This window comes from Rhagoletis zephyria, unplaced genomic scaffold, assembly GCF_001687245.7.
Source record: "Rhagoletis zephyria isolate East Lansing unplaced genomic scaffold, Rhagoletis_zephyria_1.1 Rzeph_scaffold_00101, whole genome shotgun sequence".
NCBI lineage: Eukaryota > Metazoa > Arthropoda > Insecta > Diptera > Tephritidae > Rhagoletis > Rhagoletis zephyria.
This window is the reverse complement of record NW_016157185.1, coordinates 152,261-168,945: the sequence shown is the minus strand read 5'-3', so window position 1 is coordinate 168,945 and position 16,685 is coordinate 152,261. Positions and strand designations below refer to the sequence as shown.

Genomic DNA, 16,685 nt, shown 5'->3' with positions numbered 1-16,685 from the left:
ATTTATATGTTTTTTTTATAATTTAATACACAAGAAATGCATATACCTAACCCAAGGTTTGCTCTATGAAACATTTTTTATTTAAATATTTTTCAATAGCTGGCTTTCTGCTGGCTGTCCTCGTTTAAATATTGCACTTTCAAAGCTATTTTAGTCCTCTCTCAGTTGATACCAAACTTGTTTAATTTTGATTAGCGGTTGAAAAAAAGTAACTGTTATTTACGGTCCCTGCTTAAAAGAATATTGGAGGACACACCTCCGCGATTTCTTAAATTGTTTAGGCTTAGGATTAAAAAAAAACGCAATAACAACATGCTTCTATATATCGTCCTCAAATCAATTAAAAGCTGCACAACCTAGCAAATTGTGGCCCTCGATACTTAGGGATGCAACGAACATAACCTGAAAATAACACTCCACACTTCCACTCGAAATTTAAAGCATTCTTTTCCGATGTCACATTATATAACTAACAACATATGTACGTGGGGAAACCTAACATATATCTTATAATCTTTTTTGACCAGTCAGGGATATCATTAATAAAACAAAGAAATTGTAACATTTCTTCATGAAGTGTGTTAATGTTTGCACATACATACATATTTAAAGGGTGATTTTTTTGAGGTTAGGATTTTCATGCATTAGTCTTTGACAGATCACGTGGGATTTCAGACATGGTGTCAAAGAGAAAGATGCTCAGTATGCTTTGACATTTCATCATGAATAGACTTACTAACGAGCAACGCTTGCAAATCATTGAATTTTATTACCAAAATCAGTGTTCGGTTCGCTTTACGTCCGATTTATGGTCTACATAATCGACCAAGTGAGCAAACAATTAATGCGATTGTGACCAAGTTTCGCACTCAGTTTACTTTATTGGACATTAAACCAACCACACGAATGCGTACAGTGCGTACAGAAGAGAATATTGCGTCTGTTTCTGAGAGTGTTGCTGAAGACCGTGAAATGTCGATTCGTCGCCGTTCGCAGCAATTGGGTTTGCGAAACACATTTCGAACCGAACACTGATTTTGGTAATAAAATTCAATGATTTGCAAGCGTTGCTCGTTAGTAAGTCTATTCATGATGAAATGTCAAAGCATACTGAGCATCTTTCTCTTTGACACCATGTCTGAAATCCCACGTGATCTGTCAAATACTAATGCATGAAAATCCTAACCTCAAAAAAATCACCCGTTATTTAAGTAACAGTCATTCTCATCTCGCGAATTGTTTCCGTCTCATAGCTTCTATACACGCTTCAAAACTGTCATCTTTTTTGCGTTAAAAAAAAAAAAAAAACATTTGCCCATCGTTGTTTTAACCTGAAACACTTTTAATTTTTATTTGCTTAAACAGTGAAACCAAATTTATGAATTGAATGTCTTGTTCGTTATTTAAGTAATCGGTTTGATATTTAACATTATTTCTGTAATTATTTTAATTTCTTATTTTCATTTTTATTTTAAGGGCTATCCACGATGTCAAGGCGAGTGTATTCCATTGCGTGCAAATAGCGTTTAGATTAAAAGAAAATAAAAATACCACATTTAAATAATTAGAAGCGCGCAGACTAGGAATCGATAATAGACGTTACGAAATTTTGTGCATACATACATAAATATTTAAATAACTAATGAAAGTATACTCGTGTTTTTGAAAACGGATTCGAGTCACTCTCTCTCTCTGCAGTTGAACTGAAGACCAATTGGAAATTAAAAAAAAAAAAAGAGATTACTTTAAACTGAATAATTGAAGGCGTACCAATCGATATAAACAAATGCAACCTAAAAGACATACATACATATGTAGAACATGTTAAGAATTTTTTGAAAAAATAATTGTGAATTTTTGTGTGTCAAAGGAAAAACTATTATTTACATATTAACCGCCTTAAAATGTTATAGGAAAATGTTTTAAAAAAAAATATTATGGCTTTTGTTAAAATAATTTATAATGAATTATATTTATTATATTTGCATAAGATAATTTATATAATAGAGTTTAGCATAGAAATCGCAAGCATCCACATGTATACATACATATGTACATAAATAGGTGCGTATACACAGTCGCTTGGTGCGCAGTACCTCAGATCCACCAAATATAGTACCACGTATGAGGTGACGAAACAATTTTTGTTTGTTATCCTTTACCTAGTCTATTCTCTTAATTTAATAGTAAATAATTATATGTAATAGAAGCTAAGGTTTAGTTTCAAGGAAAATAAATTTTTGCTATTTTGTAAAATGTTTCGCATTTGGCGGTTACGGAGTATTGCTCGCCAGACGACCATACATACATATGTGCATGTACTAGTTATGAGGCGAAAAAGCGGACTAAAACAGAAATTTGTTTCGGTGCAGTCGCCCAGCTTATAGAATTAGTAGTGATTGCAACTTAGTTAATTAGCTTAATTTAAATATTCAATTTAAGTTGTGAAATTCCTATGGATATAAATTAAATATGTAGCACATAAAAATAAATAGAACGTAATAAACACACTTTTTCTCACTTTCTTAAAAAAATACTATATTCAGAAACAAGTGGCTGTGTACCATGAGGTTTGCTCAAAAAACAGTTTTCTCGCTCCCTCTTGACAAAATCGGCTCCCTTGCTCCCTTAGCAAGGCACTGTGTGTGTGGGTTCGTGTGTGTGTGTTCAAAGCTTTTGTATGGGAGCTAAGGGAGTGTCAAAACTCGAATGTCACTATTGAGCAAACCTTTAATTATTGAATCGTGGCTGTGCTCTAAAGAATGGATTTTGTTATTTAGTTTTTATGTGGCTCATTATTTTTATTGAAAACTTTGCATACCTTTTTGAATGTTTAGTCTCGGTTGTTTGCAAATTCATTTTTCACATCTTGAGATCTCTCAGGAATTTGGAATGTTTTCACTATTCCATAATTACATTCTCAAAATGTGTTGTCAATCTATCTATCGGATTCTAATTTATGAGACTGTAACACTACCTTTTTAATTTAATAGTTGAACTGTAGTAGTTGTAGCTGTAATAGTTGTTTGTTCGGAAAAATAAAACAAATTGGCAAAATAATCACTATCAAGTGGCATGGATATATTCGATACCAAACAAGCAAGCAAGCAAAAAACAAAAATCACTTGTGATCAACATAAACATCCGCACATACACCTATTAAACTAAATACCAACAAAATCATTTATTGAGTGGTAAGTATCGTATACAGATACATACATACATAAATACGTATCAGGCATGCAACCGAACAAAATCCCCCTGTTGAGGGCATGCATGGATTTATGTACATATGTATATGGGCAAATCTAAAAACCTGGTAACCTTGTTGTTATTTAGCTTTATTTTCACTGTTGGAAACTATGTATATCAAGCTGGTTGCTTTTGGATATAATTCATTGACGTATACTTGAATCCTCAAAAAAAAAAATTGGATCAATTTGCTGCATAACTTTTGAATTATAGTTGTTTGAATTTAAAAAAGTAATAAAAAAAAGTTAATTTTTTATGTAATTTTTAAGAGAGGCAAAATTAATTATGTCTTAACTTTTGAAGCACACCATATTCTGACTTGAGATTTAATGGGCTTTAGCACTTATGTGTATACATATGTTTATTTTTTAATTTAAAAAGATTTTCAATTAAAAAAATTCATTCTCTAACAAATACCATAGAAACTTAAAATATGAGCTTAAAACTTTGCAGACCACTGAAAAAAATGCATCAAAATTTCAAACTTGTTTTTCAGAAATGTTAAAATAAGTTATGAGTATATAGTTTTATAGCCTATTAATTTTAGTGTAATAATGCGCAAGTTTCTAGTTTTTTTTTTTTTTGAGAGTGTACCTATTTTTTAGATTTGCCCATATATGTATGTATTTTCATACATTTCATGCATGTAATTTAAATTGTTTGCAACTGATACATGTATATGTGTGTAGAAAATAGATTGCTTTACTTTGTTTTTGTAATTATTAATATTTTCAATTAAATACTTTTCTAATTTTTTCGTTTTTTAAGAATTTTAGACCGATTTCTGCTATTTATTTAAATACGAACAAATCCTTTTTATAAAAACAGGGCTTTGCAAAATTTTTCTACGGTTTGTCAATTTTGAATATTTATTTTTTGTTGAAGCAAACAAATGACACAAAGTTAAAACTTCGGGAAGGCATACAATTAGGAATTTTTGGTCGAGCTTGCGAGCATAATACGAAAAGTCACTTTTTTATATTTGTGCCGAGTCACGAAAGGCAGGAGTTTGTTAAATGTCGAAATCTGAAACTGCTCAGCTACAGAACCAAATTCCTAAGCTGATTTTTATGTCTTTATGTTAGTCAGTAATTTATTCTAGGATAATAGCATCGCTTTCTTAATGCTGAAAAGCGGTATTCCAAATTTTGAATTCCTTCCGCATAATTCTTTTTTCAGTGATGGCCTCTTCATTTGACCCAAACCTCTTACCGCTCAGCAATTTCTGCTGGGAGTAGGGTCCTGGGTTTTTAGTTTTTCTGTCTGACGTCAGGATTTTTTACAGGACTTCGAAAATTGAATAATATGAGTAATTCAGAAAAATATTTAAAAAATTCAGTGCAAAGTACTTAGAAAAACAGTATGGGTATTAAATTAAAATGAAAGTTATGTAGAGAAAAAAATAACAATTTTTGGTGCAAAGGGTATTGAAAATGTCCTTTTCAAATTTTATCCTTGAATATCCTTGAAATTTTGCAATATTTATTTTGAAAAAATGATACATTAAGGGCTATTATAATAAACCCGACAACGTCCTCAAATATAGTATTTCCAACTTTATTAGCTTAAAAAAACTCAGTGCGTGTAGTTCCTACGCGCGGAAGAAGTGAAACTTAATATAAGAATTCCAGAAAGAAAGAAATGTGCGATATACATATGTGCATACACATGTGCATATTTTTTAATATACAAAATATATTTGTCTTAAACTTTTTTTTTAACGAGCTTTTTTTTATTTATTATAACCAACTGCTAAATTTAATAGTTATTTGTGGCTGAGAAAACATTCATATCTACAATATTAACTAGTGGATTGTGGCAAAAACTGCATCAATGGTAGTCCCTCCTTTGGTTGTTGGATCACTTCTACCATAAACCATTTCCAATGATATTTGCAATATTTCGAGATATTTGCAATTTGCCGTTATTCAGCTTAAAACAAAAAGTGGTTCCACTTAATCACGTAGTACCAGGTTGACCGAGCTTTCCCGGAGTGCATATACTTTTTTAAGTTTATTTTGGAAATAAAAAAATATGATTTCGATATATGTTAAGTAAATTTCTTACTCCAAAATTTAGTTGGTTAGCCTATTCCGAAATACGTTGGAATGATATGTACATATATTGAGCGTTTTTGTACAGAGTATACATAAAAAAATGCTGATTGAAATCAACAAAATAAAAATTAGTGTTACATAGAAGCATGCCAACCCTGGTGGAAAATATTTTCTGACCAAAGTTCTCAACAATATATTTCATTTGATATCCATATTGCGACGTTTTAGATTAATTGTGTAGAATCGAAAATAAGTGGCAACCTCGCACAATTATCCTAAGGGATACTATTTTGTATATAGGGAAAGCATTGTTTAAGAACCTGCTCTGGGTACCAATGAATAGTAATATTTGACCTTAAAAAAAATAAATAAATAAATATGTGATTCAGAATAAGGGGCAACCCTATTGAAAATATTTTTGAATTAGGGATCTTTAAAATATCTTCCATTTGATACCCATATTATGATGCTTTAATTAATTTGTAACAAATTTGTAATTTGTTCGATTTTTACGATCCCGGTATTTTTGGAATGTCATTTGTTCAATCCCGGGATCCCGGGATCAGTCCCGGGATTTAGATATTTATTATTTTTCAACAATTCAATATGAAAAAATTGCTTCAATATGGTTTGAGAAGCTCTCCTACCATATAATAAATAATAAGTAAATGGGTTTGGAACGTGCTTTTTTATTTAAAGTGAAAATTATTTCATAAGTAACAAAACGAAAGACAGTAAATAAATTTACATGCATTTAGTAATACTTTACCGTGTACATATCTGATAAAGTAATTTAAGGTATGTATGTCGAAAAAAGCTCGATGTCGATACTAGTGGCAGAAATAAAAGAAGCGCCTTAACTCGACCAGTTTTGTCTATATTCCTTTTTTTTTAATTTACATTTCTTTATAAAAGTCAACCTCATATTACACATAATGAACCGCACATAAATGGGCATTTCTCTGACGTCATGATTTCTTCAAAAGGCGTTATAATTTCAAAGATATGGGTAATTCCAACATTTATTTAAAAAAATTCGGTGAAATGTAAAACAAAAATATGGGTACCAAATGAAATTTTTTTTTTTTTCGTTCATAAGGACGAATAGCAATTGAAAATGCAATTTTTAATCAATTTTATTTTTTTAAGCTAATCAAGTTAGTCCTTAAATATATATTTTTTTTTTTTCGTTCATAAGGACGAATAGCAATTGAAAATGCAATTTTTAATCAATTTTATTTTTTTAAGCTAATCAAGTTAGTCCTTAAATATATATTTTTTTTTTAAATTAGAATTGCAAAATTTCAAGGATATTTAAGGTGAAAATTATAAAATTTTCCAACCTCATTTTGAGAAATTTAAAGAACGGCGCAAATTTGATGACTTTGAATATTGAATAATTTGAATTTAATTTTTCAACAGGTGGCAACTCTTTTCACATCTACATGCCAAGTGCTTTAATTTGAAAACTGAGCGAACGGTGCCAATTTTATGTCCTGGGCAAAAAATCCCTTCGCGAATTGTATATATAGATTAGTTTTGGAAGCTCCAGATAAAAGCAAAAACAGAATTAGATAGATTTTTTATTCGGATCTCCAAGTATTTTTTATTATGAAAAGCCAAAAAACACACGCATTCAATGGTAAGTCTAATACATTCGAAATAGTGTGCGCATTAATTGATTTGAAAACTGAAGGAGATTGAAGTGTTTGATCAAAATGAACTTACGTATTCCTTTTGTAGATGACTTTTTCTTATGTTCAATACAATGTTCAGTTTCGTTCCTTACTTCTTTTAGATGCAAACGCTGAATTAATGTTTTATTCGAAGTTACCATTGCCGAAATGGCTTTGTTTGTTTTTCACAAGCAATATACTTATTAACATCAAATGCACCACCGCTATTCGCGTACTAACAAAACAACTTAAACAATTTGTCTAATTTGCAATTGTAAATAGATTTGCTCCTATTACGTGGGCACCTCATCACACCTCTACACACCGCCATCTACAACCGCATACCCAAACCTGCCAACAAGTTCAAGTTTTCTTGTTGTCCACCACCGATTCAACGCACATATCACCACAATTTCGAATTTGTCAAACTAATTTAAATTCTGTGAATTGCTTTTGCCTTTGCAGGACTTCAAGGAGTTCACCGATGCCGAGGGTGTAATTTCGCTTCCAACGTCGGACTTCCACAAGCCCGTTTGCGTGGAGATGCGAATGGCTGCCAATCAGGCGAACCGAGATCTGCGCGCCAACCAGTTCGGTTTGCTGGCCCCACCTATACACCTGCCGACGTCTCAGCCACAGTTAGCAGGCGCCATTACTGCCGCTACAGGCGACGCACATGCCGAAGTCATATTTTCGATTGGTGGTGGTGGCGGCGTGATGCGCACCCCACACCATCTGCCCCATCACACTGCCAATAGCCTAGCGCCGATTGCATCGCAATCATCATCCACCTCGTCATCGTATGGCACCACTACGTCCACCACCATAGCGCTGCCACTCGACACTCCATTTCGTTACCCACCATTCATCACTAGCTACAGCAACAATAACTTCAATTACAATTATAACAATAATTTCAATACAACATCGGTGGGTGCATGTCCAGCACTGTCAATGGCAACCGGTAATGCTGCTCTGGCTTTGGGGAGCAATTTTAATAACAACTTCAATGTTAACATCAACAACAATAACAATGCAGATCTGGCTAGCGTGGACAGTTCGGATACGTACGCCAGCTGTCAAACTCATCCATTTCATTCCCAAGGTGATCTCACTGCCGACCTGGCCGACGAAGCGTGCGCACTGGACATCGACATGGATAACTTGTACATAAACCCGTTGGAAAAAGAATCGACGACGTCGACAAGTGGGCCAGGCACAACAGGTTATATCGTCGGTCTTCCACCAACCGGTACTACTGGTCTGACACCGATGGGACTGATGCGTTCGCAGGTGAAGAAAAGCACGTCGGGAGACACGGCGCTACGTAACATGGCCGCAGGCGGTCTGAGTCCGATGGACGAGGTATATCAAAACTTCGAAGTGCAAGAACGCGGCAGTCGTGTTAGTCTCAATGAGAATCCCGTTCCAAAACATCGCAAAACACGATTCCAAAGTTTCACGTCGATGCCTACCGGCGCAGGGACGTCAAACAAGCCACGAGCACGCTTCGAAGAGGCCAAGATCATACAAGACAACGCAAGCAGCAGCCACGATAGCAGCCCTGCCGGCAGCGGGAGCAAGAAGAAGCGCTCATCCTTCATGCCCGGAAAGAGTTTAGCCACTGCCACCAAGCTAATCAACCAGCATCTGTTCGGAATACAGAATGTTGGACAAAAAGGTAACGTTTGAATATCTTTTGTCGTTTTGCTGACATTCTCTGACCATTTATTTTACTCCATTGCAGCGAAATTCGAAAGTAAACATTCCTCGTCGATAGACTCTATCGACGTATCTCCAAATCTTGAGCAGCATCGACGTTCAAAATCGATACTCAAAAACAAATCTGATATCTCACGGGTGCTCGCAGATCCCGAGAGCGAGCGCCTACTGGCCGACAATATGTCTGGGTCGGGTGTGTCTGACAATGGCACCGTCATGGTACTTACTTCGAGAAATTAACTAATATTTTCTTAGGAATACATTACCAATACAACCAATCAAATTTCAGTTTTGTTTACAGGGCGAATCTGGCAGCGATTACTCACCGAATAAATTACCTCACTCAATTTTAGCCAAGTCTATCTCCCCACCACCATTGCGGCATCGGATGCTGATACAACAGCGTTCCGGCCCTGCGACGCTGCAGTCGAGGCCAACAAAATTCCAAACGCCTCGCTACCCAGAAGAGCAAGCGTTGCGCCACGTCAAGCCAATGTTGGCGCGTTCAACTGCCACATCGCACATGTCCGGCGACAGTCGATACGACTCGACCAACAGAGACAGTAGTCAAGGTAATTAAAAGTCCAAAAGTTGTCGACACGAGTACTGGTGTAGTGGCATTGCGAAATTGGTCGCCATTTGAGATTTATTTAAAATCTATACAAATTTATTACGATGAACCAAACATTTTTTAAGCTTCATTCGAAATTCATCTAGCTCTCACCAATTTACGATAAATTCGGTCATGTTGCGTCTGCACTCTGCACACAAGGGACGCCATACGCCTGCGTTTATATCCGTATTCAAATTTTAACTGAATTCATCCTTCGGTATGCGTAAATATACATCCATACATAGTATACTGCTTTGTAGTTGATCGCTAAATTATGTACCTACAAGAAAAGCTGTTTTGTTTTAAATTTCACAATCGCACTGGGGTTTGTATATACACACATATGATACTACCAGGGTAGTTTGATAATTCCGTGAGTTTTGAATTTTTCACGGAATAACGTTAAAAGCAACACTTCCTTTGTCTGTTACCTCTAGGATGGGCAATTGAGCATAAGTAGGTCCGTTTTGAATTTAAACATCTACTTTTTCGGTTTTTAAAGCATCCATCTAAAATTTCTTAATTTCTTGTGGCAACGCTTTATGAACATAACCAAAAATTGTGTCGATTATTTTCCATCGGTAGAATATTTTTTTTTACTGCCTCAACATCAAAAATTACCTTCTTCTTATTGGCGCTGTATTCGCCTCACCGATTTTGGTCGATTCTAACAACATACACCAGCCGAAGCCAACTCCATATCCACCGGGCCTTTCCATCGCAGAGGAGGCCTCTTCCTTCCTTCTTTCGATCCACCGCCTGCGTTACCCTCAGTCGCCAACGCGTAAAGGTCCGTAAATCATTAGCAAAATTTGGATTTCGATGCTGTCTCTATTATCGATGTTAATGCTGGCTCCCAAATAAAATAAATTCTCTACTGTTTAAAATTTATATTTGTCATCAGTGCCATGGGTACCGAGGCACAAATGCGCTGAATGATTGTTTTATGACAGGAGATACCTCGTCCTGTCCTCGTTTCCCACCAGATCCATTCGCTTTACTTTTCTATACAACTTCACTTTCACGATCTTGTGGTAAATGGTTCCTGATCGGTTCAGTTCTGCAGTTCTCATTATTTTCTCTGACATCAACACAGGGAGTAGCCCTGTCTGAAACCCCGTTAGGTGGCAAACGGCTCAGTAAGGTCTTTCCCAATTCTGACCGATCTGATGCTATTGCTCAACGTTATTTTGCACAGCCATATCAGGGAAGGCCAAATTCAGACAATTGGGCGTATTGTGAATACCTGGTCAATGGTTGATTGGCCAGATCTAAAGCCACACTGATAAGGCCCAATCAGTTCGTTGACGGTGGGCTTCAGTCTTTTCTTGTGGATTGGGCAGAGCACACTTAAATTCCAGTCGTCAAGCATGCGTTCATATTCTGCCATAACCATAACCATAAGCATAACCATATTCTGCATAAGAGTTGATGCATGCACCTTATCAACTCCTCGTCACCGTACTTGAATAGCTCAGCTGGCAGGCTGTCAGCTACAGAAGATTTGCTGTTTTTCGGCTGCGTAGTTGCGAAAACATTTTTATGTTCCATGTTAAAGTTTAAATTATTTTTCATTCGCAATGAAAACTTAAAATGAAAATATCTTGGGGAAATTACCTGATCTAGAAAAATGGTCTACAGAACCGCAATATACGCGCGGCTGGGTGTTTTTTTTTTTGGGTCATTTTAGTATCAGTACAGCGTTAAGGTGAAATGAAGGTCGAAAGTATATTATAGTTTCAATTAAGTGGTGGATGCACGGAACCAACTATCTGACGCCATCAAATGATTATACATCAAGCTAGAAACATAAAACACACCAGCGTACTTGTACCATGATTCAATAATGAAAGGTTTTGTAAGAAAAACTTTCTCTCGCTCTAATTTTATCAATGACACTCCCACCCTACTCCTAAGAACAAAAACAGTGATATTTCTTTGCAAGTTTTAAGAACATTTTTAAATTGTTAGTAGTGAAATTTTTACTTTTTAATTTTGGAAAAATGCTTGTTCTTCATTCGCTGGCGCCAACAAGACAAAATGGGTGAGAATCGTTGGACTACAGAAATTCAATGTAGGCTAAAGATATCAAATTCACTTAAATGCCGAAATGTATTTGTCGATATTCGTGGAACCAACGAAGGTATTTAGGTATTGTCCTCCACAACACAATCCTGGTGTCTCCGAATGAGACTTTGACGCAATATAACATTGCCAAACCGCATCCATAGGCCCAATCGTCACACGACAGCTCGGTTTAGTCAATGGCGCGATGTAATTGCACACTTAAAAGGTGTACGCATGAGGCGAATGTTGGCTGACGACCAACTTTGTTGAAAGCGATTAGTTGAAAGTAGAATGCAAAGTTGAACATTGCAAACGCCTTTTATGGCGAATATTTTGATATTTTTTTATATTTTGATAGTTTTAGTCATTCAAATTTTTTTTTCCGTGCAACCCGGCGAATGGTTAATATTCTGACAGTGGTATAATCTCCCCAGAACATTAAAAGTGCGACATCAAAGTATTCGAAGTACTATATTCGAAACAATCGAGCCATAACCGCGAAAGAAACGTAAGCTCCAAATTTTTTTATTTGCCGTTTTTTTTTTTTGTTTAATAAATATTGCATATTTTCCACAAACAAATAGCTTCTTCTTATCCATCATCCGGCAAACAAATACAACAAAAAAAGGCTGAAAGTGGACCATCCATTCTCAGGTTATGCGCCATCTGACGTACACAAACTTGGTATATACATAGAAATATTTATTTTTAATAACAATCGGGGTTATATTCGATGTAAATAAGCTTGTTTAAATTAAATAGTTAATTCAAATTCGATTTTATTTTAAAATACCACCATTCAATATTATCCACACCTTTTTATGGAATTTAGCTCCCATTTTAGGAAGTGTGATTGAGTTCTTCCCCTTTTTCTCCTGCTTCCATACACCATCCCTGTGGGTGGGAGTGCCAAATTTTAGAAAAAAGCTACTTACAAAACCTTTAATAATTGAATAATGTACTTGTACGATATTTATTTCTTTACAAATGAGGTGCGGAGATGATCGTAATGATTGGCATTAGAGTTTGTTCATTTTTCTAGCATTTTGTTATAACATTGGTTCGTAAATTCACAATTGCAATGTTGTCAACTTTAAATCTTCCACAAAATACTCTTTCTATTTAATTCATAGTACCCCGCGATGTTTACTGATTGACGACTTATGACGACTTACATACATAACGAAGTCAAAATATTCCGAAATCGATAAATAAAAAATACAAAATTTTATGCGTAATGGAATTCGTAATTATAAATTTCCACAAAGGCCTGCGTTGGTCATCCTTGAAGAATCCAAAATAAAGGAAAAAAAAATGCAGCGTCCATGATTTTATTTATATTTTTCTTTAAAAAATACGTTGTTAACTTAATTTTCCCCTACGGCGCTTTTTTGTTAATCTACGACAATATTTTAGTAGATATAGCTCCCTGATAAAAAAATTTATTAGGTAAAAGTGTGACCGTTTTTGCAATATTTATATTTTTTGAATTTAAAAAAAAATCGTCCCTTTTCATGTATTTTCTTTAACTGCATCTACAAACCAGGCTGTACTTAGTAAATTTTTTATGTAAAATCTTCTCCAATGGTCTAGGGTTTCTCAGCACGATTACTCGGAAATAACTTTGAAGAACTTTTTCTCTTCACGTCCTGCGGGCAACAATGACCCGGTTCGATGGTGAATCTGTCCTTGAAACTGTCTAGTATAGTTGGTGGGGTTTGTGTGGGAGGTGCCACGCGCCCTTTTCCAATAGCCACAATTTTTCATATATATTCATACCAAGTATCGGTACTTCAGCATGAACCCTGCAGGGAAACTACGAACTAGTGAATCAAATTTCTAGTTTCGTACTAGATCTTTATCGCCAAAAATGAATCAGTCCGATAGTAACTAGATCCGCACCAGCCCAAAATCAGCGAAATGTGGTGCTTTTAAAAAACCATTACATTTAACAATAACAGCAGCTTCAGCCATTGACGGACATTTCTTACATTCATTCACACAAATTTAATTGCAAATTGGAAATACATTTCTTTGAAAATAATTTAAAATCGCACATATGCCACGTCCCCTTTTTCTAGCGGTATGAAATATACTTTACGACATATTCTCATACCTACCAAATATACAAAAAAATGCATAAAATGAAATGTCTTTCGTAAGACCGCAATGCCTGACCAAACGGCTGAACCGATTTCAATTCTGTAAAAAGTACGTTTTTGGTTCTTCTGTGTGGAAGGTTTTTAAACAATATAAAACAAAACTTTTTCTTTTTGTTGCCAAAAAATTAAGAAAGCTGAGACGTCACGATTTCACAATTTCATAGACTTTTCCTTATATTAAATGTATTAAACTACTAAACGGCTGGACCGATTTCGTTCATATTTGGAACATATACATATGTCAGCACCTTGAAGGGAAATATTTCGACCAAAAATTTAATCGCTAGGTGGCGCTGGGGTCGGGATATGCCCAAAACTGAATTTAGGTGCAAATTTGGCTGATAATTAGAACATTTGTTAGCCAATTGAAAAGGTCGGGATATTCCTCACGTTCTTATACAGTGGGAGAATTATGGATATCTACACATACATATATATGCGTCACAAGAAAAGGTTGAAATCGCTTTTTCGAGGGCACCAATATATACTGAAACTTGGCACGGATGCATAAACTGTAAATACCCTACTTATGACGATAACTATAAGCTTTTGGAAAAAGGGGCGTGGCACCTACCATACAGACTTAACATCTCCTACCGCTTATCTCTGGAAGCGCTTATGCTAACGTCCTGAAATTTTACAAAGCTACATGTTTTATCAGTAGCGTACTTATGGCAAAAAGTAGCAGATATTGGAAAAGGAGAGGTGCCACGCCCTCATTCAAACTTAATTTCTCAAATCGCCTATATATGGAACCGCCTTATGCTAACGTCCTAAATATAGATATGCAAGCATCATTCGACTAGGAACCATTTTCTCCTAGATTTCTAAATCGCATTGAGCAATTGTTATTTTCTTTTTAATTTTTGGGAAAGGGTAACATTTTTTTGTGAAAATCTTGAAAAATTTTTGAAGTTTGAAATTTGAATTTTTATAAGTTTCGTTATATGTAGATTGTCCTATCTACATACATACCTATATACATAAAATGGTAGCTGTTTCAGTTCTTTGGACTAAACTCAAAAAGCACTAGATAGAGTTCAGTCTGTGGACTAATAAGTATATATATTTGTTCACCGATTTCGTTCAAATTCGCATTAGCTGTATGGTCGAGATATTTATAAAATCCTAATTTTTTAAACAACCTGGCTGAAATTTTTAATGCGTATTCATTTCTTGATAAGCAGTGGTTTTGCAGAAAAGTGACCCAAGGATGGCGCTGCAGCCGTAATATATAGAAACCCCATGTGTTTGATCTGCTTTGGCCCTATGTTTATTTTATATATACGAATTTAGTTTTCAGATGGATAAATGAAATTGTGTAAGCGCACCTTTGTCTGGCGCCCTCATACACCCTTAATGCGATCTTGCATTTACCTCCGATTAACGAAATTGATCGGGGCGGCCGTTATTTCAGCAGTAAGACTCAAAGAAACTAGTTCATAAATATTAAGACGAAATGTAAAAGTGGTGAATCGACAAGAAAAGATTCGACCACATCCGTCCAAGAAGGAACACGGTGGGTATATCAATGGCTTCATTTGAACGATACTCAAGAGATCACAAGACTTATTTAGCCGATGTACGGTAAAACTCTTCATCCTGTTGGGTAGCGAGGATTCTTGGCCCTACTATAACAGAAGACGCTCACCTATGATCTAAGGTTTCCTTATAAGGACTTTTATTAGCTTACGCATCGTATCTATGTTGTAGTTGCAAGATCAAAGCAGATTATGCACGCTTGGCAGAAATTTCACAGGTGGAAATAAGACCATCGGCAAAGCCTATGTATGAGGGGGAGCCTGCTCTTTAGTCGTTTTAAATATTTTTACTTTACATACCGTTTTTTCTTTTAAACGCTGTTTTTGCATTGGCCCACGCAACAGCTCTTATTAGGCGCCGCGAAGCAAGCGGGCATCGGTTCTTTTTGCATTCCACAAGAAAGTCTGTGTATCAATTGTGTGCTGCCGCAACAAGGCCCATGTTCATCATTGCTTTAATAGGAATTGGTAAATATTCAAAGTAGCAAAAAACTTTAATACAATTCGTAGAGTAAAAACCTGGCTGAGAAGCATAACATGAGAATAAGGCTTTCTGGACTAGGCCTCATGTGCGTCCATAGACGTTAGAAAAGTTTGCTGAAAATCCGAGGCGCAAAAATTATTTTATATAAAATAGAATTTCTTTAAGAAACAATTAGACATATTTACTTTGCAAAATTTCTTTTCTATTGAAAATGTTTCAATTGATGTAAATATTGTATATCAGCATAATATCTTTGCTTATGCTTTATGAAATTTAATGTTAATGATGATTAATTATGTACCTATTAAAGCCATTTATCCTACTTCCCGCAGATTCGGAAACCACTTTTACGTCCAACGTGAACATACGCAGCGAAACTGGTGACGGTGGTGCCGTGAGCAATGGTGAGGCGGCTGGTTCTAGCGATGAAAATCGTTCGCTCCTACAACGTGGCAACTCCGATGAACAAAACGATAGGGATGAAAATGCTAGCGGTGAAACTGGGGCCACGTAGCAATTACTTAAAAAGCCAAAGAGCGAATAATAACGCCTACTCTCCGCTCCCTCCGACAGTGACAGTGATAGTGAATAAAACGCTTAGCAACCAGCGAGTAGTAATGCAAAACAAATTGAAAGTTATTATATTTTTTATTATACATAGATACATACATACATACATACTACGTACTTTAAATCATTCATATACATCCATTCGAACATGCAAACATACATTTGTACGCGAAATGTTCAAACGGTATGAGAAAAGAAAAGCAATTAAATTTAACATTAGGGGAACTCGCTCTTATATGTATTCGTTGTATGTTGCGAATTTATACAAAGTGGTGTTACTGGCGAATTTAGATTTTCGCCACGGTACTTCCTAATGTCAAAATGATGTGTTTTTTTGTAAACGAGGCGAATTCATATTACAACAAATACATCATTTTGACATTAAAAAGTACCGCGGCGAGAATCTGAATTCGCCAGTAACACCACCTTGTATAAATTCGCCTTGGTGTGATTTGTTGTTGCTAGCGCTACATCAAATACACATGCAACAACAACCATACGCACGTCCAGTTACACTTACGCAGGATACAGCGAATACACA

General features: G+C 35.6%; 1 protein-coding gene across 6 annotated transcripts in view; it reads left to right on the top strand.

Annotated features, from left to right (window-relative positions):
• Shab (potassium voltage-gated channel shaker cognate b) overlaps nucleotides 1-16,102 on the top strand; it is a 111,764-nt gene extending 95,662 nt beyond the window's left edge. For 4 of the 6 annotated variants that reach the window (XM_017632907.1, XM_017632893.1, XM_017632934.1 and 1 more), the window contains 4 exons: nucleotides 7,451-8,666; nucleotides 8,733-8,926; nucleotides 8,997-9,279; nucleotides 15,907-16,102. In XM_017632907.1, the coding sequence (XP_017488396.1) occupies nucleotides 7,451-8,666; nucleotides 8,733-8,926; nucleotides 8,997-9,279; nucleotides 15,907-16,088 (1,875 nt within the window). In that variant the 3' untranslated portion in view covers nucleotides 16,089-16,102. Of the gene's footprint in view, nucleotides 1-1,476; nucleotides 2,581-7,450; nucleotides 8,667-8,732; nucleotides 8,927-8,996; nucleotides 9,280-15,906 lie in introns of those variants that run through there. The other 2 variants (XM_017632899.1, XM_017632926.1) reach the window with 2 other exon arrangements.
• Nucleotides 16,103-16,685: the final 583 nt, after the last annotated feature.